Source organism: Penaeus chinensis, chromosome 8 (genome assembly GCF_019202785.1).
Source record: "Penaeus chinensis breed Huanghai No. 1 chromosome 8, ASM1920278v2, whole genome shotgun sequence".
Taxonomy (NCBI): Eukaryota; Metazoa; Arthropoda; class Malacostraca; order Decapoda; family Penaeidae; genus Penaeus; species Penaeus chinensis.
The window spans coordinates 40,868,388-40,892,449 of record NC_061826.1 but is presented as its reverse complement, the minus strand read 5'-3'; the positions used below and the strand labels follow the sequence as shown (position 1 = coordinate 40,892,449).

At 41.1% G+C, this 24,062-nt stretch overlaps 1 protein-coding gene across 1 annotated transcript in view; it reads left to right on the top strand.

Annotated features, from left to right (window-relative positions):
* LOC125028342 (zinc metalloproteinase nas-34-like) overlaps nucleotides 1–20,621 on the top strand; it is a 25,495-nt gene extending 4,874 nt beyond the window's left edge. The window contains exons 3-15 of the mRNA XM_047617825.1: nucleotides 9,022–9,078; nucleotides 9,933–10,010; nucleotides 11,041–11,176; nucleotides 11,849–12,051; nucleotides 12,723–12,917; nucleotides 13,212–13,473; nucleotides 13,622–13,705; nucleotides 14,614–14,785; nucleotides 16,013–16,583; nucleotides 17,752–17,846; nucleotides 18,374–18,509; nucleotides 19,352–19,441; nucleotides 19,993–20,621. Coding sequence (XP_047473781.1) covers nucleotides 9,022–9,078; nucleotides 9,933–10,010; nucleotides 11,041–11,176; nucleotides 11,849–12,051; nucleotides 12,723–12,917; nucleotides 13,212–13,473; nucleotides 13,622–13,705; nucleotides 14,614–14,785; nucleotides 16,013–16,583; nucleotides 17,752–17,846; nucleotides 18,374–18,509; nucleotides 19,352–19,441; nucleotides 19,993–20,229 — 2,316 coding nt within the window. The 3' untranslated portion in view covers nucleotides 20,230–20,621. The remainder of the gene's footprint in view (nucleotides 1–9,021; nucleotides 9,079–9,932; nucleotides 10,011–11,040; nucleotides 11,177–11,848; nucleotides 12,052–12,722; nucleotides 12,918–13,211; nucleotides 13,474–13,621; nucleotides 13,706–14,613; nucleotides 14,786–16,012; nucleotides 16,584–17,751; nucleotides 17,847–18,373; nucleotides 18,510–19,351; nucleotides 19,442–19,992) is intronic.
* The last annotated feature ends 3,441 nt before the right edge of the window (nucleotides 20,622–24,062 follow it).

Sequence of the window (24,062 nt, the reverse complement as noted above, 5' to 3'; positions counted from 1 at the left end):
GATCTATTAAGTGTAGTATTATCAACCGTTTATAGAAAAAAAATCACTTGAATACTCTGGTGTATTAAGTATAGCACCATATCAATCAAGGGTCTGTAAATTCTTAAAAATACACCTGTAAAATCTGGTGTAGTAAGGGTAGCACACTATTTGTCCAAGGTCTATAAACAGAAAGATAAATAATTCATCCAAGAATCCTAAGCCGTCTTTTCCGACGATTACAGCCTAAGTGACACCTCCTGCGCAATAGGAAATGAATAGGCGGTAGACGTTTATTGAGTTAACAGATTCATCCTCCTAACTCAGCTATTGTCATTATATTGGGTATCAAAATATCAAAAGCTATCTAGGATATTAATTTCCAAAATACTTTGTACCAGTCGAAAAAATAACCATTATAGTAAAACAGGTAACCCTTAACCGCAGCCATTCTCATTACGTCACTGGAATGGGCGGAGCTTTACATCGCGCAACACCTTAATTCCCAATAGATGGCACTGGTGTAGTAAGTGTTATATATAAATACTAATAATAAATAAATAAATAAATAAAGACTGGTTAGGGACTACTGTGGTATCATTCCCGAAAATGAATTATGAGTCCAAAGGAAATTGAAAATCGTCATTGCAAAATTAAAGCCTATTTTACTCAATCAAAGTAATGCAGTTTTGATTTATGACTAATGGGTTTTAGTTTTTCATTCACTCTTGCTAGACAGAAACTTTTGTATTAAGTTAGAAACCAAGTAAAAATAGAAATAAAAGTTACCAATTTTTGATAATGCTCCTGTGAGAAAATCATTTGTGGTTCAATTTCCAAGTTTAAATAATACTGTTTTTCCTTTTGCGTTTTCTTCTGGGTGAATTTGGAGATGACGCCTAACACCGATTTTCCGATGAACGAAATATTTTTTCAATAGTTTTCGTCGTGTTTCGAACGAATCTAGCACTCATTTCCTTCGCAAACGAAGCACAGCTACGATATCGATCCCGGCAGGTGGGGAGGGCATGATACATATCACGGAATTTGGGGGAGGAAATGTCTAAAAATATTAGTAATACACGGGAGAGTAAAATACATCCACTCGCTTCCGGGTTACATAGGCGCTGCCGACCCCCCCCCCCCCCCACACACACACACACACACACGCCCGCCCTGGTCTATAAAATCTTCACCTCGTATGTTCCGGCAGGAGACCCCAGATCCAGTAACAGTTTCACCCGCACCTTACCTTAAGTATTAACGCAGGCCTTTTGTCACTTGGTCTTCCAGGTCGTCGGTGGCAGGAATAGTGGTCGCTCTCCGCTGTTCCTGGTGGTGGTTTGGTTTGCGAAGTTCTAGCTTCGCCCGGGCCTTCTAGATATGGCCCGGCCTGTGTCAGCTTTTTACGGCTATCTCATTGAGTTGTCTGACACTCGATGCTTACCGTGGCGGCGGGATTGCCAGCAAGCGCTCCTGCCGCCATGGTGTAAGCATTTCGCATAGCCTCTTTACCAGCACGGCGGCTGTTGTGGGCGGTCCATGTCTCAGGAATTGTGTATGGTCACAATTTTCTAGGTAGTGGACTAGTGTGGCGTTCGGCTCGCCGCAGTGCTTGCAGCACCATTCATCGCGTTCGATTGTTGGGATAATCTGCCATGTACAGTGGTAACCTAGGCGCATTCTGTGAAGAATGACTTCGGTACCTTTGTTGCTTACTTCAGAGAGTGCCAGTGGTTTATATCCTGTGGCGTCTGAGTACCAGCTGGCCGAGGGGGAGGTTCTCGTTTCCTCTCTGTGGAGCTGCCGTAGGAAGGTACGACCAACCAAGGCACACTTCTCCATAAGTAATTTTCGGCTCGGTTTTATCGTCATAGGATTTGGGGGCATACCCCTGCCAGCGACGGCTAGTCTGTCAGCAAGCTCGTTCCCTCTGATGCCGATGTGGCTTGGGACCCAGTTGATGATAATTCTTCTACTCTGAGCAAGAATTCTCTGTGCCATTGTGAGAATCGTGGTCAGTAGGTAGATGTTGTCTGTGGGTGAGCTGTGCTGAAGACAGTCAATGCTGCCCTGGAGTCTGTGTGTATGACCACGTGTCCTTCCCTTAGGGACGCGTGGCCTAGGGCTCCCATGATTGCAACTGCCTCTGCCTGTAGCGAGGAGGCGTTGTCTGTTACCCGCATGGATCGCGTGGCATCCCTAGCTGCAAAGCCGGCGCCTGCAGTGTGGCTCAAGGGATCGACCGATCCATCCGTGTAGTATGTTCTACTACCCGGAGGAGTGATGGCTGTAATGACCCTGTGGGCTTCTGCCTTTAGGCTAGGCATGGGGTATAGGCTCTTTTTCATTGACAGGCTCATTATGTTGAACTCTATCAGGCTCAGTGCCCACGGCGGGGCTTCGGCAAAGTCGGGGTGGGGGGAGTCCATGCCCTTAGCAAGAAGCTGTTCTTTGAGCTGATGGCGTATCAACACCCTGGCTGTATGAGACAGCCAGGAGTTGTTTGCAACGAGCTCGTTGTCTTGTTCGAGGCATCTGACTAATTTTTGTCTTAGGCTTGTGTTCCTGGGAGCCTGGATGACCTTTGACAGGAATTGTGTTGCCGTTAGATCGATTCGTGAGTCCAGGGGGAGAAGGTTTGCCTCCATCAGGAGGTTGAGGACCTTCATCCACCTCGGGGCACCCAGAATGATCCTGGCAGCTTCATATTGGACTGTTTCTAATTTGTCTGTGTGCTTTTTCTTTGCAGCAATTAGAGCGACTGAGGCATAGTCCACAATGGGCCGGACAGCATGTACATAGAATGATCTTATTACTTTGTGTCTGGCCCCTATGCGTCTCCCAGTCATTGCTCTCATGACGGACAGTCTTGCTTTGGTTCGGTCAACCAGGTACTGGACCTCCTTATGGAAGGAGAGGGTCCGGTCTATCCTTACCCCAAGGTATAGGTAGTCCTTGACCCATTCTAATTCCACTCCCTGGATTTTCAGTCTTGTGCCTCGAACTCTCTGTCTCAGAGCCATGGCTTTGGATTTGGCAGCAGAGATCTTTAGTCCTGTCCTACAACACTCCTCTGACACGAGGTCCAGACAACGCTGGGCTTTATTCTGGCTGCGTGGTCCAGTAGAGGTGATAGCGAGATCGTCTGCATATGAGATGATCTGGCACCCCACTGGGAGGTTTATGGACTGAGAACCCCACCCTGTGGGCGTTCCATTTTCGAGCGGCATGTGCTGCGATAGGTGACCCTGGAATTTGACATTGGCAGTCCTGTTCCTGAAGTTGTCACCTATCCAAGCCAAGAGCTTTCCTCTGATTCCCTTATGGATCAGGCTTTCCTGAATGGCAAGCGGACTTGCCAGTTCAAAAGCCTTCTCCAGGTCAAGGAATACCACCACAGCTGGGCCCTTGCTGATTGTGCTTAAGAGCGTGGCTATGCTGTGTGCTGTGCCCATGCCCCTTGTGAACCCGTGGAGGTGTTCGTGCGGGGGTCCCGTTTTCCATTGAAGCCGGTTTAGTACCATCCTCTCAGCCGTCTTGGCCAGGCAGCTGAGCAGAGAGATGGGGCGGTACTTCCCCGGCTCCTTTGGTTTTGGGACGGGAACTATGGTAGCCCTCTTCCAACTCTGGGGTAGAGTGGAAGTTTCCCAGGACTTGTTGATGAGTTGCAAGAGTGCACGCTCACCTGCTAGTCCTAGGTGGGAGATAATGGGGTACGAGATCCCATCAGAGCCCGGGGCTGTGTTGGAACTGGTTTTATAGGCTTTCCTTAGTTCCCTCAGAGAAAAGATAACGTCTGAGTTATCGGGTTCGGCTGCCCTTTCTCTGATCTGAGCGTGTCTGTCTGGCTGTAGACGCTCTTGTCTTGCCCTCAGCTCGGCTGGCAGACTGTTGCTGCTCGTTCTCGCAGAGAACTCGTGCGCCAGTCTGTTAGCCTCTGCTTGGGGGTCGTGATGGGTGCACCTCGGGGCTGAGCGGCTGGTAGCTCGCTTGACCCGTTGCCACAGCTCTGAAAGGGTGGTTTGGTGGTCGAAGGACTCACACCATTCCAGCCACTTTTCCTGCCTGACTCTGTTGGCAGTTGCCTTGGCATCCGTGACAGCTTCCCTTAGGAGGGATAAGTTGTCAGGGGTTCTTTGCCTTCGGAATAGTTTTCGGCACATGTTCACCCTGTGGTTGACCTCCCTGATCTCGTCATTGAAGTACCAGGCGTCTTTGTGACTTCTGGACCCAGGCCGAGTTTTGGGTATGGTCTGTGAGGCTGCTTCATTAATGGTGTTTAGCAGGCTAGCTTCGAGCACTTCCACATTTTCGCTTTGTGGGGGATTGTTGCATCTCAGACAGAGGGCCAAGGCGTTTTGAAACGCCTGCCAGTTGGCCTTGTCTGTTTTCCATCTTGGATTCGGTCTTAGGATTTCGGCTGGGCCAGCATCCATGAGGGTAGTTATAGTGCCGTAATGGTCACTTGTGACGGTCTCATCGACACACCAGCCAATCCTCCCGACCAGAGTCGCAGTGGCCAGGGTGAGGTCTAGGACCCCTCCTCTGACGTGCGTTGGCTCTTGGGTGTTGAGGAGAGCGATCTCAGGGAATGTCTCTAGCACGTCGGCTATGTGATAGCCGGCCGCATCCGGTGCCCGGCAGGGAGCCCGGATGGGGTGGTGTGCATTGAAGTCTCCCCCTATGATCACTCGGTCGTGTGCAGCAGAAGCACAGACCTGGCTGATGTCTAAGCTTCTACAGCGTGGCCGGCTGTACACATTGTACAGTTTGAGGGGCCCCCCGGCCAGGTGAACCTCGACGGCAAGGGATTCAACATCGTCTCCACAGTGCGATGCATCGGCTATTGCGGAGCAGGGGATTGTTGCTCTCACAAGGGTGATCAAGCCTCTCTTGCCAGGTGTTCATGGCAGTGTGAAGGCATGGTACCCTGAGAAGCGAACAGTGTCCACTGTTAATGTCTCCTGGAGCATGACAATGTCAATGTTCCTTGATCGCACTACTGCTTGGAGAAAAGCGTTCTTTGCAGAGAAGCTATTGATGTTCCACTGTAGGATGCTTAGATGGTGTGTCATGATGTTACTCAGTGATAGTTACATCAGAGACATCGTCGGAGTCTGACAACTGCTATCCTTGGGTCCACTGGGGGGTGGAGAGCCTTTGGTAGCTCTGACTTTGGTTGGTTCGGCTTTTCTCTCAGGCTTTTTCTTGGCTGGCCTTGCTGGCCTTGCCTGGGCAAGGTCAGCGTGATCTGGCTCTGGCTGCACAGATTCAGCCTGTTTTGGCTCTGCCTGGTTTGGAGTGGGGAGGGGAGTCTCGTCCTGGGGTGAGGGTGAGGCTGGTTTTGCTCTAGCCAGCTTTCTTCCCTTTAGGGCTGCGACAGTCTGGGTCATTGCCGTCAGGAGATGATCATCTGTTGGGGAGGTTTTTGTGGTGCTCTTAGAAACTTTTTTCTTTAGTTTCTTTTTCTGCACCTTTGGCATTGTCGGAAACTCCTTTTTGTTGGAGACATCCGGTGTCGGCTGGGGGGCGGCTTCCTTCCTCTTAGGAGGTCGGGAGGCCTTTTCGCTTTTGTTCCTTCCCCAGACATGGGTGCCCGTTGGGGCAAGAACAAAGTCTGATCGGTTTTGAGCAACCTCTTGTCGCCTGAGGGCCGCCTTTTTCCTGACAGAGCAAGTCAGGCTCCAGGCATGATGCTTCTTGGCACAGTTGGGACATTTAGCTGTTGTGTCCCTCTTTTCCTCTTGGTATGCCTTGAGGCATACCTCTGTGTTGTGTGCCTTGCTACAGACACCACATTTAGGCTTGGCTGTACAGTTAGCCTGGTGGTGACCGTATTTCTGGCACTTGAAACACCGAAGTGGTTCTGGCACATACGTTCGAAGGTTGTAGGTGCCCCAGTTACCCAGATCAAGGGTAGTGGTTGGGGCACCTTTCATGGTCACCAGGACTTGCCTGGTTGGGGTCTTCCCCTTCGACATTCGGGAAGCCTGCACGACCTGTGGGTGTGAAGCGATCAGTTCCACATCGTACGAGACTGAGAAGCCAAGTAGCACCATCTTGGTTCTCTTTTCCTCGGGACTTAGTGGGGAAAGACTCCCTTTCCTCCCATCGGTTAGCTCCTTCGTTTCCCGGAGGAAATTCAAGGTAGCTTGATCTTTGGGCATTATGATCATGCCCTGATCTCGGGCGACCCGGATCGACAACCGGATTTTCCGTTGCAACTCCAATGCCCTGACCAATTGGTAGGCATTGTCGAAGCCTTCGGGTTTAACTGGCACTTTGAACTGGGCAAAGCGTTTAGGGGGTCCCGCTCTTCATCAGAGTCGGTCTCCGGCCTCGGACGCTTCGGCCCGCCCTTTCGGCTTTCGGGCTTGTTTGTGGAGGCAGCAGCTGATGCGGCTGGTTCAGCCTGCTCTCCCCTCTCAATCGGGGAGGCCGTCTGTGAACTCAGGGGCCTCCCTGGCTTAGCTGCTGGCCTGGAGAGGCCAGCTCGCGAGTCAAGATCTTTGACTATTCGGTGGACAGACCCATTGGCTTCGGTCTTGTCCACCTTAGCAGCAGGGGTGACAGTGTCATCCTGTGCATGGGGCTTTCTTTTGCCACCGGAAGGCACATATGCCTTCATGGTGACTACCGTGGTCTGGGCCTTGCGCGGTTCGTCAACTTTAAGTTCAGTCTGTGGGGGGTGTTTGATTATTTTTTCCATGAATTGGTAAGTGCTTCATCCTCTCACGCCCCCACCCACCACGGAGTCCAACAAGGGGAAGCTGAGTGTCAGAACCAGTGTCTAACAGCAACAGGAGTGATGAAAGGATATACGCAGCCATTAGCCATTGTGACGGCACTCACGGACCATTGTGAGTGCCAATGGCGGCATGACTGCTTGACCCTAGCCTCCCGGGGGAGACCAGCCGATTGACCGTGACCGGGCCGGGATCAGGCCGCCTGTCTTGCTGGAATAGAGGACCAAAGAGGCGTGTTGCTAGCCACAGGGCGTACTCGTTCACGGCATCGCTCAACCTCCAGGACTCCCGTCTCCACAGCGCACAAGGCTGCCACGCACGGCAAACGCGTGGGTAGGTGTAAACCCCTGGGGAGAGACCAGAGGGGATGCCCTTCCACCTACGAGACATCATTGTTTGGAGCCCTTCCACCTACGAGACATCATTGTTTGGAGCCCTTTTGCTCAGCCCTCTGAGGCAGCCACCCAAAGGTTGCTTCACCGCAGTGAGGGAAGAGGAGTCTTGCACTTTTACCAGGCAGTTCCTTTCATCCCTCTGAAGCAACCACCCAAAGGTTGTTTCACCTCAGTGAGGAAGGAAAGGACCTGTGTCTTTTCAAAGGGATTCCTCCTTCCCTCTGAGACAGCCTTCCAAAGGCTGTCTCACCTCAGTGAGGGAAGGGAGGTTTTGCGTTCTTGTCGGGCACTTCCTTTCGTTCCCCTGAAGCAACCACCCAAAGGTTGTTTCACCTCAGTGGGGAAGGAAAGGACCTGTGTCTTTTCAGAGGGATTCCTCCTTCCCTCTGAGACAGTCATCCAAAGGCTGCCTCACCTCAGTGAGGGAAAGGAGGTTTTGCACTTTTGCCAGCTGGTTCTTTTCATCCCTCAGAAGCAACCACCCAAAGGTTGTTTCATCTCAGTGAGGAAGGAAAGGACCTGTGTCTTTTCAAAGTAGTTCACCCTTCCCTCTAAAACAGCCACCCAAAGGCTGTTTTACCTCAGTGAGGGAAGGGAGGTTTTGCGTTCTTGCCAGGCAGTTCCTTACATTCCTCTGAAGCAACCACCCAAAGGTTGTTTCACCTCAGTGAGGAAGGAAAGGACCTGTGTCTTTTCAAAGTGTTTCCCCCTTCCCTCTGAAGCAGCCATCCAAAGGCTGTTTCACCTCAGTGAGGGAAGGGGGGTTTTGTCCTTTTGCCAGCTGGTTCCTTTCATCCCTCTGAAGCAACCATCCAAAGGTTGTTTCACCTCAGTGAGGGGGGGGGGGGCGGTACTCGGAAACCATTCCGGACGTCTAGACGGGAGCGGTCGCCTGTGTGAAGGGCAGGGCCACAAACCGACCGAGAAGCGGGGCGGCACGGGGAATGGTTACCCCGGCGGCCCCCGGCCGGCTGCGTGGCGCGAGCCCGCGACCTTTGCCGTGCCGGAGCCGCCGTTCCTTACCGAACAGCCGAGGGTTCGTTTCGCGGCCTCGACGAAGAACTGGTGATGGGCTGGTGTCTGTCTTTCCTGTAGTGACACGGTGTCTTACAGTTAGGGCACAGTACGTCCACAGGCAGTACACCGTGATTTCGCGGGTGTAATAAACTCGCGTCGTTATTTCGACGATATTTTGCAATGAAATCGACATAGCTATCATTACACTCGACACACTGCCTGGCCATGATGGAACTGATTTGAATTTCAACTGCCTTCTCCTAGGCCCAGCTTCTATTGTCACGTGATTATATATTTCTTGTATGATTGGTCCTATCGTGCTTGACGTCCCTGCCTATGATCAGTATATTGATCACGCCACGTTCCAGTGCAAATCTAATTGGCTCATTTTATTTCCCTCGCTTACGTCATGCGCTACGAATCCGTCCGATTTTCTGTCGCTTTCAACGACTTTTTCTCTTTTTGTCGCGACGCGACGGGGCGCGAGATTGCTGCTTCCTGGATTTTACACATTTATTACCGTTCCTATCAATTTGCGAAGAAATTTATATTGAAGGAATTATTCATAGAGTGATGTGTTCTCCAATTAGGTAAACTCATATTCTTTTCTTCTTTTTTTTAGGTGTTAGGCGTTTCTTCCAGTAATACCTTCTGTTTTCACAGTGCTTGCTATATTAAGTTGGGCGAAAGTCAACACAGAAAAATGAAGAAAAATCTTCCCTTTCTCCCTCCCTACTTCCCTTCCCCTTTCCGTCCGCCTCTCCTGTCCCCCTTCCCTCACTCCTTCCATTCCCCCAACCTTTTCTCCCTCTCTCTTAGTTTCCATAACCTAATGGTAACATTCCTTATATATTTATATATATTCAACTTTTTTCTTCCAGGATCGGAACGTAGAGAACAACGGGACTGAACACCCTACATTACCCGGGAATCATCATGTAAGTTTATATAAATATTATATTTTTAAGTATCAAATTCCAAGGGTATTGTATCAGCACATCATTAATATAATTTTCCTAATTATGTTATCACCGTTTACGAAATTTGTTTCCGTCATTTATTTAATGACCTTTAAATCACTCTCTGACTCTCACACACACTCTCTCTCTCTCTCTCTCTCTCTCTCTCTCTCTCTCTCTCTCTCTCTCTCTCTCTCTCTCTCTCTCTCTCTCTCTCTCTCTCTCTCTCTCTCTACCTCTCTCTCTCTCTCTCCCTCCCTCTCCCTCCCTCTCTCTCTCTCCCTCTCTCTCTCTCTCTCTCTCTCTCTCTCTCTCTCTCTCTCTCTCTCTCTCTCTCTCTCTCTCTCTCTCTCTCTCTCTCTCTCTCTCTCTCTCTCTCTCTCTCCCTCTCTCTCTCTCTCCCTCTCTCTCTCCCTCTCTCTCTCTCCCTCTCTCTCTCTCTCTCTCTATATATATATATATATATATATATATATATATATATTACTTTATGTCTAGACTTTCTTTAAAAGCACTTTCTAGCTTATTACTGTTGTTCAGCGTCTAATTGATAAGGAAATCGATAAAAGGAAAAATAGATGAATAAATAAATAAATATCGCTAGCTATCTATCCGTCTTTATCTACCACTCCCTATCTATCTTTCTCTATCTACCATCTATATCTATCTATCTATCTACCCATCTATACCTATATATCTACCCATCTATATCTATCTACCCATCTACATATCTCTATTTATCTATCTAACTATCTATCTCTCTCTCTCTCTCTCTCTCTCTCTCTTGAAATAACTTGCAATGTTAAACTCTTTTGCTCTGTTTATCCTGAAAGGGCGACGAGGGAGACGACATCTTACTCACGGAGGAACAGCTCGCCGCAGCTAACTTGAGCAGATCGTCGGAAGAATTGGTACGTAGCTCTGTCCCTAACACAGGACAGGTAGTGCCAAGAGGAAACTTGAAAAGGGGGGAGATATCAAAATAGATAAGATGGATAATAGACAAACGATAAAAATATATTCATAAACATTGCCAAGAGGAAGCTTAAAAGGGGGAAAAGACGTTAGAATAAATGAAATGAAGAATGGAATGGAAGAAAAGAACGTATAAATAGTGAGATATAATAAATAATTAAAATTAAAAAATAGAGATATTTCCAAAAAGTTTAGAATAGGAAAAAAGGTAAAGATAAATTAGTTAATATTAAAAACAATTGCCAAAAAATTAGGGAAAACAAGAGGAATAAATAATGATAAATTCAACAAGTAGATGATAAATTAATTAAAAATGGATATTAAATAAATTAATACAATAAGAGCTTGAAACACATGATTAAATAAAGGAATGAACAAACGAATGAATAAGAAATATACGAATCACAAAAAAATAAAAAAATACAATTAACCTCAATACATGTTTTACGTTCGTACTCTTCATAAAATTACGAATGGATATTACTGTTATTTTTACCCTTAACCATTGAGCGCGGGGGGCAAAACTGCAATGCCATGCCCACTGTAATAAAAGTTTTAGCTCTTGTCTATACGCATAGATGCTCTACAAGTCAACAAGGAGTGAGCTATTTGTCTTACCTGTCTCACCTGTTTACCCTTTTCCTTCATTTTTTGAAAGCTTCACTTCTATTATTTTATTGTCTTTGATGTTATTAATGTTTTAATATAAATATAATAATTAAAATATCAGTAAGAATGATAACAATGTCAATATTAATAGTATTGGAAAGAAAAACGCATTTCCCGCCAGTTCAAGGAATGGGGAAATCAGGATCGATCACTTGGGTCAACGAATAGACTCCTGGCTGCTGAACACACGCGGAGCCGTCTCCATGCAACAAAACTCATTAAAATCTAAAGGGGACAGTAAATAAACCCACTGACTTTGGGTTAAAAGAGTGGCATTCAAGCGCGCTACTTTTCCAGCTCGAGAAACTGGGGGACACGATGTTGACCCCGGAGCAGCTAGCCGCCATCCTCGACAGGAAAGCGATCACCGACGTCACCAGACACTGGCCTGATGTCAACGGCTTCCCTCACATTCCCTATACCTTTGAGGACGGTTCGTGTTAATTGACAGTGCACTCTTGTTAAGAAAGAGCTTTTGGCCTTTTTCATATAGGTATAAACGCTAACACCCACACGATATATATATATATATATATATATATATATATATATATATATATATATAAATACGTATATGTAAAATATTTATGTATATATATATACATATATATATTAAATGTTTATATATATACATATATATATATATATATATATATGCGTGTGCATGTGAATATATATACATACATATATATTAAATATATATATATATATATATATATATATATATATATATATATGTATATATATGTATATGTATATATGCGTGTTCATGTGAATATATACATACATATATATATATATATATATATATATATATATATATATATATATGTATATATATATATATATGCGTGTTCATGTGAATATATATACATATATGTGTATATATATATATATATATATATATATATGTATATATATATATGCGTGTTCATGTGAATATATATACATATATGTGTGTATGTATATATATATATATATCTATATATATATATATATATATATATATATATATATATAAGTTCGCATATGCGTGTATGTTTATATATATACATATATATAAATATACACGCACATGCGAACTTATCTCTAAATGACTCTCCAGACTTGGTTGACAAGGCAGCCGTCCGGAGCGCCATCCAGCACTGGATCGACAACACCTGCCTCACCTTCACCGAGGTCCCGAACACCAGCACTGGAGAACGCATTAAGTTCATCCGACACTCATCCGCCTGTAACTCTTACGTGGGAATGGTCAGCGGCAGCGGAGGACAGATCATCAACGTGCCCGTGTGGTGTGAGCAGTCGGTGAGTTTGTGGGGGGAAGGGAGGGAGAGGAGGAGGGAAAAAGGGAGAGGGGGAGGAGGGAAGAGAGAGGGGGAGGGAGGGAGGGAGAAGGAAATAGTGAAAATGTTGATAATAAAAAAAATGATTTAAAAAAGGTTGGCGCCATCAGTGCTGCGAGGGATCGTATGTATGTGTTACAAGCAGATCAGAAGTTTTAGTTTTTTTATGAAATTTAGTTTTTTTAGTTAGTTTTAACGAATTTAAGTTTTTTAATGAGTTGTCGTTTTTATAAGTTTTATTTATATTTTGTTTTTGTTTTTTATGAGTTAGTTTTTTGCGAGTTTTAGTTTTTATGAGTTTAAGATTCGTTAAGTTTTAGAGATTTGTGAGTTTTAGTTAAATATTAGTTTTTGTGAGTGTTAGTTTTTAATGAGTTTTTTGTTTTTAAGTCTTTTGTTTTCGTTTTTAGTTGCTTTTTAATGACGCATTTTAGATAAGTTTTATTTTTGCTATGAGTTCGTTTTTTAAGTAGACTTGACAGAAATATAACTAAGTAAAGCGAAAATTCCGTGAACTCCTGATCTCTCATCACTAATTTCGCTACTTAGACGCACAGCAAATCTCTCGAAAGTTTAAAAAAAAAAAATCATATTTCAACTCAACCCTTGACTTCCTATGACCTTCGTTGGCAGTTTGGCAGTCTGGTGCACGAGGTCGGGCACGCTTTGGGCTTATGGCATGAGCAATCAAGGTCAGACCGAGATGCACACCTCATAATTCTCACACAAAACATCAGGGCAGCGGCGCTTCATAACTTCAACCTCTGGACGACCAACAATTATGGTGTGCCGTATGACTATACCTCTATTATGCATTACGGTGGGCAGGTAAGTCATATGGCTTTTACAGTTCGAATTGTTATATATATATATATATATATATATACATATATATATATATGTGTGTGTGTGTGTATGTGTGTGTGTGTGTGTGTGTGTGTGTGTGTAAATGTGCATAAAATATATGTATGTGTGTGTGTGTGTATTTGTAGAGAGAGAGGTAACGATCTGTATGACCAAGTTTAAGACTACAGGGCTTGGTCCAGCACTCCAGGTTCCAACATGCGTGTCCTTCTTCGTATGAGTTGATGCAAATCCTTTCATCATGATTCTTTTTCACAGGGCTTCTCTCTGAACGCCCACAATACGATCGTGACCAGAGACCCGAGGTTCCAAGCTGCAATTGGCCAGCGCGAAGGTCTCTCCCACATGGATAAGCTATTAGTAAACACCATGTACGGCTGTACTGACAAACTCCTCATCACGTGCGGACTAGCTAGTGATCCCTGTCAGAATAATGGTTATTTGATAAATGATTGCACGTGTGCGTGTCCTGATGGAACTTCAGGGAGCCAGTGCGAGACAGTTGATACGCTCTATAATGGTTGGTTTCTCCTTTCGCTTTGTATTTGATACTTTACTTTATGAACAGAACTTTTGCGATGTGCTCCTAACAAATATTCAAGAGACACTGTAAAAGTCAGACATGCTAAATTATGATACCATTTTAACCAAATTTAAACTTTCTTCAGATGCTATCCTAGATATTAGCACTGAGATCGTCACCGTTGAGAAATCCGTTGCAACTGTGAACTACCCTAATCGTTTCATGTTTGGTAAGTATAGCTATACAGTTCATCACTCCAGCGATAGTGCCAAATTTTGCAATTTACTTTCCATTCGAAGATAGTATAACTCAGAACAGGTCCTTAAGCTTTACTTATTTGTATCCCACTGGATGTTATGACAGCTTTCTCTCAACTTAAAGATAAAAAAAAAGAAAAAGATAAAATCATGTTGATCCAACAATATTTAATTATGAACTCCTTGTGTTGACGATTCATAAGAACTTTTTACTACTAATAAAATCAAGAAAGTGAACCAAGCGAATTTATAGAATGTCTTGATGTGTCCCATATCTGTTGTGTACACTGATCATGACTAATAAGTTAAAGTCCAATACATTACATACTAATATTTAAATACATGTACAGATACTAATGAGATGCTTGAGTCTGTTTTATTAATACGAGAGAGAAAAATAACAATTATACTATGAAGATCAGGTGCAGGTATTTTGAAAACTTGATAACCATAATCCCCAACAACACTGAAAATCCACGTTAATGAATATAACAGTAGACTCCGAATAGTAGATTCAACATAGTTATACTCTATGCAAATGGGCATACATGTCAGCCAGGTTGGGAACCTGTGTATTAGTCTCTGATATCCATAAAATCAACTGACAAGTGAAATGCGAAATAATGCATATCTGTCTCTTCATGGAGACACGCTGTAATAGACAAGGGTTGAAACTCATATGCCATAATAAACAAATGTCACGTTAATTGGCTTTTCGAGAATTCCAAACACCCCTGACCAAAGTTTTGATAGCGTATTATAGGGCATCCGATAGCAGTGCGTGTGTCCAATTCTCTCCCTCTCTATCTTTCACTATGTGTGGAAATTTATACATGTATGGATATGCTTTTCATACACAGACTGTGTTTTCACGCAACAGGTTCGGATTTCGTCAAGCGGATAATCGCCCCCGAGTGTAATGAAGTAAAATTGACCTTCACGGCATTCGAGGTGTGGGGAGCAGTTTTACGAAATATAGACGGCGTTAGCACACTCGGCTGTTGGTACGATGCCCTGGAAATCAGGACTACTAATACAACGGAAGGGCAGTGGTATGTATGCGTTAGCAAGTGTAGAGGTTGTTGAGTTTGAAGTATGAAAGCAGTGTTGCCATTGGCACTTCCACAAAACCGCTAGACTATATTAAAAAAAAAAAAGCTAAAGATAAGAGTAAAATCTCCTTATTTTCATGCTAAAAAGACAATCGCTAAGTATAAAATGGCATCACAGTATAAGGGCCAGAGTTTAGTTTACCCTTACTTACTTTGCTGATCTAGGATGACCATGCTTTTTTTTTTTGTTTTTTTTTTTTTTTGTAAGGTTCACTAACCAGTCAGAATTCTTTCACTTTCACTTTGAATAATGTGATAAGTAGTAATAGCTCTTAGCATTAAAATGCTCTACATTTCATACTGTGCAGCGGAATCCGGTGTCTTTTTTTATTAATCATATGAAGACGATTTTATTAAATACGTTGATTCTTGTTAGGGTATTCTTTTAGATGGAGAAAGATTTCTTTAGAATAAAGAATTTTATATATATAGATAGATAGCAATACATCTTAAGAAAATGTGTTATGGGATAGATGTAACAATTCCCATATGACTTATAATAATATTTAAATGGTGTCAAAGAAATGAATTTACTGATGAAGTTTTAAATGATTGTTAAAATGGTAATGAAGATTGATGAATTGCGTGAGAGTATTAAGTATTCAGTGTTTAAGTATTAAATGAAATATTCAATAAATAATTTAATAGTTTGCAAATATTCACCAATATTAGGTTTCTGACTTTTTTTTTTTTTATCACTAGAACAATTTTTGATTCAAATTCATGTAGGTCCTATATATGGTCAAGCGATATTACACTACAATATATTTTTTTAACCTTTAAAGAATAATGATCGTACTGTCTGTTTCCTAATACTTTTTTAACTTCGTAAATTATTTTACCTTATTATTATTCAATTTCGTATTTTGAGAATATAGAGTTACATAAAATATGTCCTTCCCGACACCGCCTTTATGGATAGAGAAGTATTTCACTTGTAAATAACACTCAGTCCATCCCGCCAATTTATATTTCTTTTTTCATCATGCAAAAGACCCACCTTGTTCATCCGGCATCTCTCTCTCTCTCTCTCTCTCTCTCTCTCTCTCTCTCTCTCTCTCTCTCTCTCTCTCTCTCTCTCTCTCTCTCTCTCTCTCTCTCTCTCTCTCTCTCATGTCCCTCCTTCCCTCCCTCCCTCCCTCTCTCACCCTCTCCCTCTCCTTCCAGGTTCTGTGGGACGGATATTTCGCCTGGCCAAGTGTTCCAGTCTGTTGGAGGGGAAATTATTCTTTATTTCAAAGTTGGGTCAAGTAACATGCCGGGTTGGTCGGCGGACATCACCTTTGTGCCAATTCCTTCCTGCACGCCTTCGGGAGCAGATACCACCACAACTACTAGTCCTAGCACGACTACAAGCACAAGTACTAGTACGACCACAACTACAAGTATAAGTACCACTACAAGAATGTCTACAACTACAAGTACAGCGCCAACTACAAGTACCACTCCAAGAATGTCTACAACTACAAGTACAGCACCAACTACAAGTACCACTACAACAACAACAAGCACATCAACAACAACCACAAGTACATCAACAACAACCACAAGCACATCAACAACAACAACAAGCACATCAACATCAACAACTACAACTGCAACAACCACAACCACAACCACAACGGCCTCGGTTGGTCAGTGTACCTCATACACTAACAACGGACTGACTAACTTCCTTTCTCCAAACTTCCCTGACGATTATCCACCAAACGCGTACTGTAAACTTTCAGGAATTACAGTAAGTTTAAGGCCAATTTGCTAGTGATAATAGACTATGTGATGATAATCATAATGAAGATGATGATAATAGTAATGATAATGATGATGGTATTGATAATATAACAATGATGGTAATGGCAGTAAGTTTAAGGTCAATTTTCTAGTGATAATGATATATGTGATGATAATTAGACTACTAATAACAGTGATAATGATGGTGATAATAGCAATAGTAATGGTAATGATGCTGATGATAATGACAATATTAATGTTAATAATGATGATAATTGTAATGATAAGGACACTAACGGTAATGTTAATAATGATGATAGCACTACTACCACATCTGCCACTACTAAAGATAATGTTGATAATGATAATACTACTACAAATATTAATAAATATATTTTCATTCTTATTATAATGATCATGTTATTATTATTATTATTATTTTTACCAATGGTAATATTGTTTAACCTTGCAACGTACCAGCAAGTTAATAATAATAATGGTAATAATAATAATAATAATAATAATAATGATAATTTTGCTTTGTGTCGCTAGGATTTTGTTTTAAAAATTAAAAAAAATACTGAAGTACAAAGTTATTTCTCTGTTATTTTAATTAATTTTCCCCCAAAAAATAATTACTGAGATTATAGGTAGTCTTGGGTAATTGTCAAATAATATCTCATTTGTGATGCTGGCACTGCTCTTAATAGGCATGATTATTTTATTATCATTATTATTCATATCGGTATTATATTGCCATTATCATTATTATCAGCTGTATTATGTTGTCACTGTTATTACTATTGTTGTTATTTGTGTTACTGCTGCTATCATTATTATTTCAACTAATATTAATGTTAAAACCATTGCCATCATAATCTCCATTATCACTTCATCATTATTACTCTTACTATCATCAATATCATTCCCATCACTGTCATCATCATCATCCTTGTTGTCATCAGTATCGTCATCGTTTCTGTTATCATTAGAATCATTATCATCATCCCAGTTACCATCATTATTATTATCCCTGTTATCATAATCGTAGTTTTCAGCATCATCCCTATTACCATTTTTATCATCAGTACCATCATCATCCCCGTTATTATTAGTATCACCATCATCGCCCTTCAGAATCCACTGTCCAAACGCCACACCCTCTCCCCCGGCAGGAGGAGCTCGCCACAGTGGACTTACTCATCAAGTCTCTTCGGCTGCGTGCTGGCGATACCCTCGTGATCCAGAACCCTTACACGCCGCCGCTAACGTGAGTCAAGACAGTGCTAGACTTATAGCAATGGGTTTCACTGCCTTCGTGCTTATGGTTGAGCAGGACGCGGTGATCTCTATATGTATGGAGAAATAAGACCTAACTGGATGTTAATAAACACGCTTTCGTATGCGCGCTTACTGTGTGCTGTGTGGCGCAGTGGTAGCGTTCTTGCTGACCTGCGTTCAAATCCTGCGCCCCCAGTGGATGGTTAACCCGGCCATTCCTTGCACACAGGGGGTAATTTACAAGGAAACAGATAGCCTGTCATACTCGTATATATGCATAAATAAAAAAAATCTACAAATGCATGTAGATGTGTGTACGTACACACACACACACACACACACACACACACACACACACACACACACACACACACACATACACACACACACACACACACACACACACACACATACACATAAACGCACACACTCAATGTCCACACAGCATGATTTCTCTTCAAAGTTCCCTAGAGGTTTGGCTTTTCTCTGATGCCTCTGTGTATATTTCCTTCACAGCCTGTCAGGGAGAAGAAGACGATATAAGAACTCCATCCCCAGTGCACAATTCCTCGCTACTTTCACGTCCAATGCTGCCGGAGAGTGGATGGGATTCCATGCACAGTTCAGGCCGAGGACCTCCTCTTGCCACAAAGTAAGTTTGATGACAATTTCTCCATCAGGACGTCTTCGACTCGCCCAGCTCAAGTTAGCGAGAGACAGATGTAAACATGTATTATATTAGCCTCATCGGGGGACATGACCTTTTTTTTTCCTCCATTGTTAACAGAAAAAAATGCTATGTAGCTCATCATGAATCAAAATATCAACATAGGAAAGCCCAAAAAAACAACTCTGGATTACTCGTTAAGCAATAAAAGCACACGTATAGGGCACCAAGGGAAGGAGGCCGGATGCCAAAGGGTAACGGTACTTTATCTGCTGATATCGAAGTCTATGGAATTCCGTTTGGAATCTGAGAGATATCAGAGCGGCATATATGTATATATATATGTGTGTGTGTGTGTGTATATATGTATATATATATATATATATATATATATATATGTATGCATATATGTATATGTATGTATATAAATATATATGAATATATATGCACATATATGTGTATATATATATGTATGCATATATGTATATGAATATATATACACATATGTACACCCACACAGTGTGTATGTGTGTTAATGCATATATATATATATATATATATATATATATATATATATATATATATATATATATATATATATATATATATACATATATACATGTACATATAAATATATATATATAGATAGATAGATAGATAGATATATGGATATGTATATGTATGTATGTATATATATATATATATATATATATATATGTATATATATATATATATATATATATATGCACACACACGCTTACATTTGATAAATTAAAATAAGTTCGTGTAGCGCAGTCCAGCCACCTCTCACGGGTGTCCCTCCCCAGGTCCTCTCCGCCAGCCCCGGGGGAGTCATCATGTCGCCGAGATTTCCCCGCAAGCACCCGGGTAGGAAGTACTGTGAATGGAAAATCATGGTAAGTGTTGATACTGATTACGTTTTTATTTGGAAGGATTTAGCCCATTTGATCGTGTTTGTAAGTATATGTGTTTATCTTTTTACTTTTTATTTATCTGTTTTTTTTTTTTTTTTTTTTTTTCTTTTTTTGTGTGTGTGTGCGCGTGTGGGAGTTATGTATGCATATGTTCTGTGTAAGACAGAGGTAAATCGAGGATTATGAGCAAATCAAGCCCAGTGGATTGAAGTCATAATCGAGTCCAACAAGCAATATTTCTTCCAATCACTGGTAAATGTAGAAATATTCATATAAAACAGTAATGGGTTTTAGTTTTGACATAGGGATATGGTGGCACGTAGGAGCATGCAGATCTTAATAACTTTTTTTTCTCTTTTCCTCTTTTTGTTTCTGCTCCATGACACTCCGTTTCCCAACAAATACAAGAGGTTTCTGAATAGGTTATTTAACATACGAGGGAAGAATGTATATTTATTTTAGTCCACTAAACCACTGAAGGCACACAACCACCAATAGACATGTATTAAACTCTTCTCCCCATCCATTTCCAGGCGTCGGTTGGCAAGAAAGTTCAGCTGACCTTCACGCACATGCGCCTGGGAACCTCCGCTCAGAACTACGTGGCTGTGAACCCAACCACCGACCCTTACTACGCCCCTGGCTCCGTCCTTTCCTTCAACGGCTTCGCACTCCCGCCGGGCGTCACTTCGGACTCGAACCTCATGAGGATCTTTTTCTCCGGCAGGAGGCGGAGCAGGGGCTTCAGGCTGATGTATAGTGAATTTTAGAGAAAGGGGAGAAGACGATAAAGAAGGGGAGAGGAGAAGAAGAAGAAGAGAGGGAGGATGGGAGGAGAGGAGGAAGGGCACGATCAGTGGAACGTAAATAACAACTTCTCTTAATGACCCCGTTTCTTCAGTTTTATCATTATGGTTTTAAGTTTCAAGGTATGTGTTTGAGGGCTGATGGTTAAATGTTTAAATTGAGTATACTGAAGAAGGCCTATTTCCCGTGTTTTTTCTTGAACCTTTATTCAGCAGTGCATGGTACTGAAAAGAACCCGGTTGTTATAAACATCCCATTATATTCAGTTTGATCTGAATCAGAAATAAATTCATTTGTAATAAAGGATAGAATTGTACTTATCCTGCAAGTGAAATAAAAATAATTTTGGTTGTTATATAGCATATTATTACATACATCCTGTAAATTAAGTAAAAGTTTAATATTAGTGAAGAGACTCAATTGTTGATATATTCGACTCAAAAATTATTTCAAGCTCAGCAGATCTCCTATCAAAGACATTTTATTAAGCGTCGTAAAAAAATATCCTTACAACATATCCAAATTATATTTTGAAACACACCCAAATGATATTTTGAAATATATCCAATTGATATTTTGAAACATATCCAATTGATATTTTGAAACATATCCAAATTATATTTTGAAACACATCCAATTAGTATTTTGAAACATATCCAATTAATATTTTGAACTATATCCAATTGCTATTTTGCAACATATCCAAATGCATATTTTGAAACTTATCCAATAGATATTTTGAAACATCTAATTAATATTTTGAAACATACCCAACTGATATTTTGAAACATATCCAAATGTATATTTTGAAACATGTCCAAAGGTATATTTTGAAACATATCTAATTTAAATTTTGAAACATCCAAATTATATTTTGAAACATCCAAATTATATTTTGAAACATATCCAAATGATACTTTGAAACATATCCAATTAATATTTTGAAACATATCTAAATGATATACAGCGCAAAGCTAAGGTAAAAGGAAAAAAAATGCTGAATTTAAAATGTCAAAAGAAATAAATTTGAAAGCATTGGATTTAAGAATTCTAAAGAATTTAATATAAAACCACATCGCCTTAGAAAATTGATAGATGAAATGACAGAATCAACCGAAGAAAAACAAGTTAAGATTTTGGTCAGCTGTCAAAAAATACACATATATATATCATTATTATTAGCAATTAGAATAAATAATGACAATAGATAACAATAACAAATCTGGGTATCTGAATCGTGTGCGAGGAGGCTGAGATGTAGGACCTTGAGGCTATCATAATCAAGCGAAATAAGTGACCTTTTCCCTAATATCTGGTGAATCTGGGAATGTCTATTCTGAATGAGGATAGTTTCTGCTTGCCGTAAGTAAATCCTTGGTCCCGGGAAGCGAGGGAGAAAGAAAGGCCTTTTTCAGAAAAAGGGAATTGAATAAATGGAAAATGATTGTAAAGGCGCTTCCAAACTTCACAGAACGTAATATGCACTCTTACGATTATACAATTAAACTGACCAAGTCTTCGAATATAATCAAATCACCTGTGATTTCTTAGCTTGTCCTAATACTCAAAAAAGTCCTTGGCGAGGTTGTTTCGCTGAAAATTATAAATTCAGAAAGACCAAGAGGGCAAGAAGGCATGCAGAGTCGACATGAGCATCCATCAAACTTTGCTTTTCACTGAACTGACGATTGATTATACTTTGGAAAATTGAACATGTAAAATATGAATTCAGTAACACATACCTGATATGTTCAATTTAATGTCCTTCTGATAATATGGTAATGTGATCTGGCGCGGGTAGACGATGATAACATCGGTAATTTGAGTTTCCTCGACTTTCGACACCAACCCAGCGCCTTCAGCACCTAAATGCAGAATGAGCTGATATTTACAAATTAATTTTAAATGCAACGATGACATTAGTTCCTCAAACTTCGACAAAGTATCAAGCATAGCGTACCACAGTGGAGTGTGTGAGCGAATATTCTTTAATGCATACTGGTCTGAGCTAAGGATCTTAGAACAAGCAAAAACAAGCATATGTCTCTTCTGTAAATAGCAACACATTAGCAACTCAGGTTCCATGGGAGAAATGGCTTTGGTACCTAGAACTATAATTGCTGCACATTTTCCTATTCTATTCTATACTAACACTCACTTATACTCTGATATAACATAGCATATACACGTCCTTGTAACGTGCAATGTCCGTCCCTTACGGACATCTTTGTAAAGTCGCTGACTAAAGTAATGCAGTTTTTTTGGCGGATAATATTTATTATATTTTATCTGCTAAATATTTAAAAGCATGATAATAATACAAGATAAAATAAAATCACGTAATTTCTTCGAAATATAAGTGTCACCCTTCAAACGTTAAAGAAAACTTCAATAAACGATTGTAGGGTATCCTAATTTATATTTTATTCACATGTTATCATGTATGTGTGTGTGTGTGTGTGTGTGTGTGTGTGTGTGTGTGTGTGTGTGTGTGTGTGTGTGTGTGTGTGTGTGTGTGTGTGTGTGTGTCAGTGGCAGTGCGTGTGCGTGTGTAAGAAAATATATATGTATATATATAAATGTATATATATAAATGTGTAAATATATATATATATATATATATATATATATATATATATATATATATATAATGTACATACACACATACACACATACACACACACACACACACGTATATATATATACATATATATACATATATATATACATATATATATACATATATGTGTGTGTATATGCATTTATATATATAAATATATATAATCACACCCACACACATACATACATGTGTATGTGTGTGTGTATATATATATATTTATATACATATATATACATATATATATATACACTGTATAGGTATAGTGTGTGTGATAAATTAATGTGATGATAATGATCATGCTAAATAGGTATCCATATCATGTGTAGACAATCATTAAATTTATGCTTGATTACCGTGTGTTATCACTGCACATTAAGAACCTTGCCTTAAATATTATTCTGTAAAATGTAACTTCAACGCCATTTTTTATGATCACACTTATTGTAAGGAGAAATTATTTATAAAACGGATCGTCCACCATTGAAATGATATGTCAATTTCCGTAGATTTTAGATCAGAAATTCGCCAGATCTCGGCGTGGCGTCTCAATGCATTCCTTTGGCAATATTAATATTCAATACACTGTAATGTACGTTTAATTTTAGAGCTTTGCATTAATGCGATTGGTAAAATTAACCGTGATAGGTGCTGGGTGAAACATGTCTACTTGTGTACAGTTACATTTCTATATGATTAGAATGTGATGTCATTTATGCAATATTGTAAACAAATTTACGCGATGGTGTTCAATGTGCTAGACGTCAAAGGTCTTATAGCACTATGATAAGGTATTGTGGTGAGAGGAGTAAAAAGGAGTTCTTTTTTAGAACAAAACGTGTTAGATTTCAACGGTCATATGGCATTATAAGATAGTATGATAGTGAAAGGAGTAGAAAGCGGGGGGGTAATTGGCGCAGGAAAGGGATTAATGGAAGGGGGGAGGGATAAGAACAAAGAGGGATTAGATCAAATGGAGAGTATTTGTGCGTCTGAGGAAGGAGAGCAGGTTGTCAAATGAAAAAGTGGGTGATTCCGCGAGGCTGTTGGGGGGTCGGGACCACTAAGGAAAAGCGAGGGTACGGGCTTCAGTAAAGCGGGGGCAGGATAGTAGGATATGTGGGCCTGAAAGAGGAACATTGCATGAAGAGCATTGAGGTTGGTTGAAGCGTGACACGA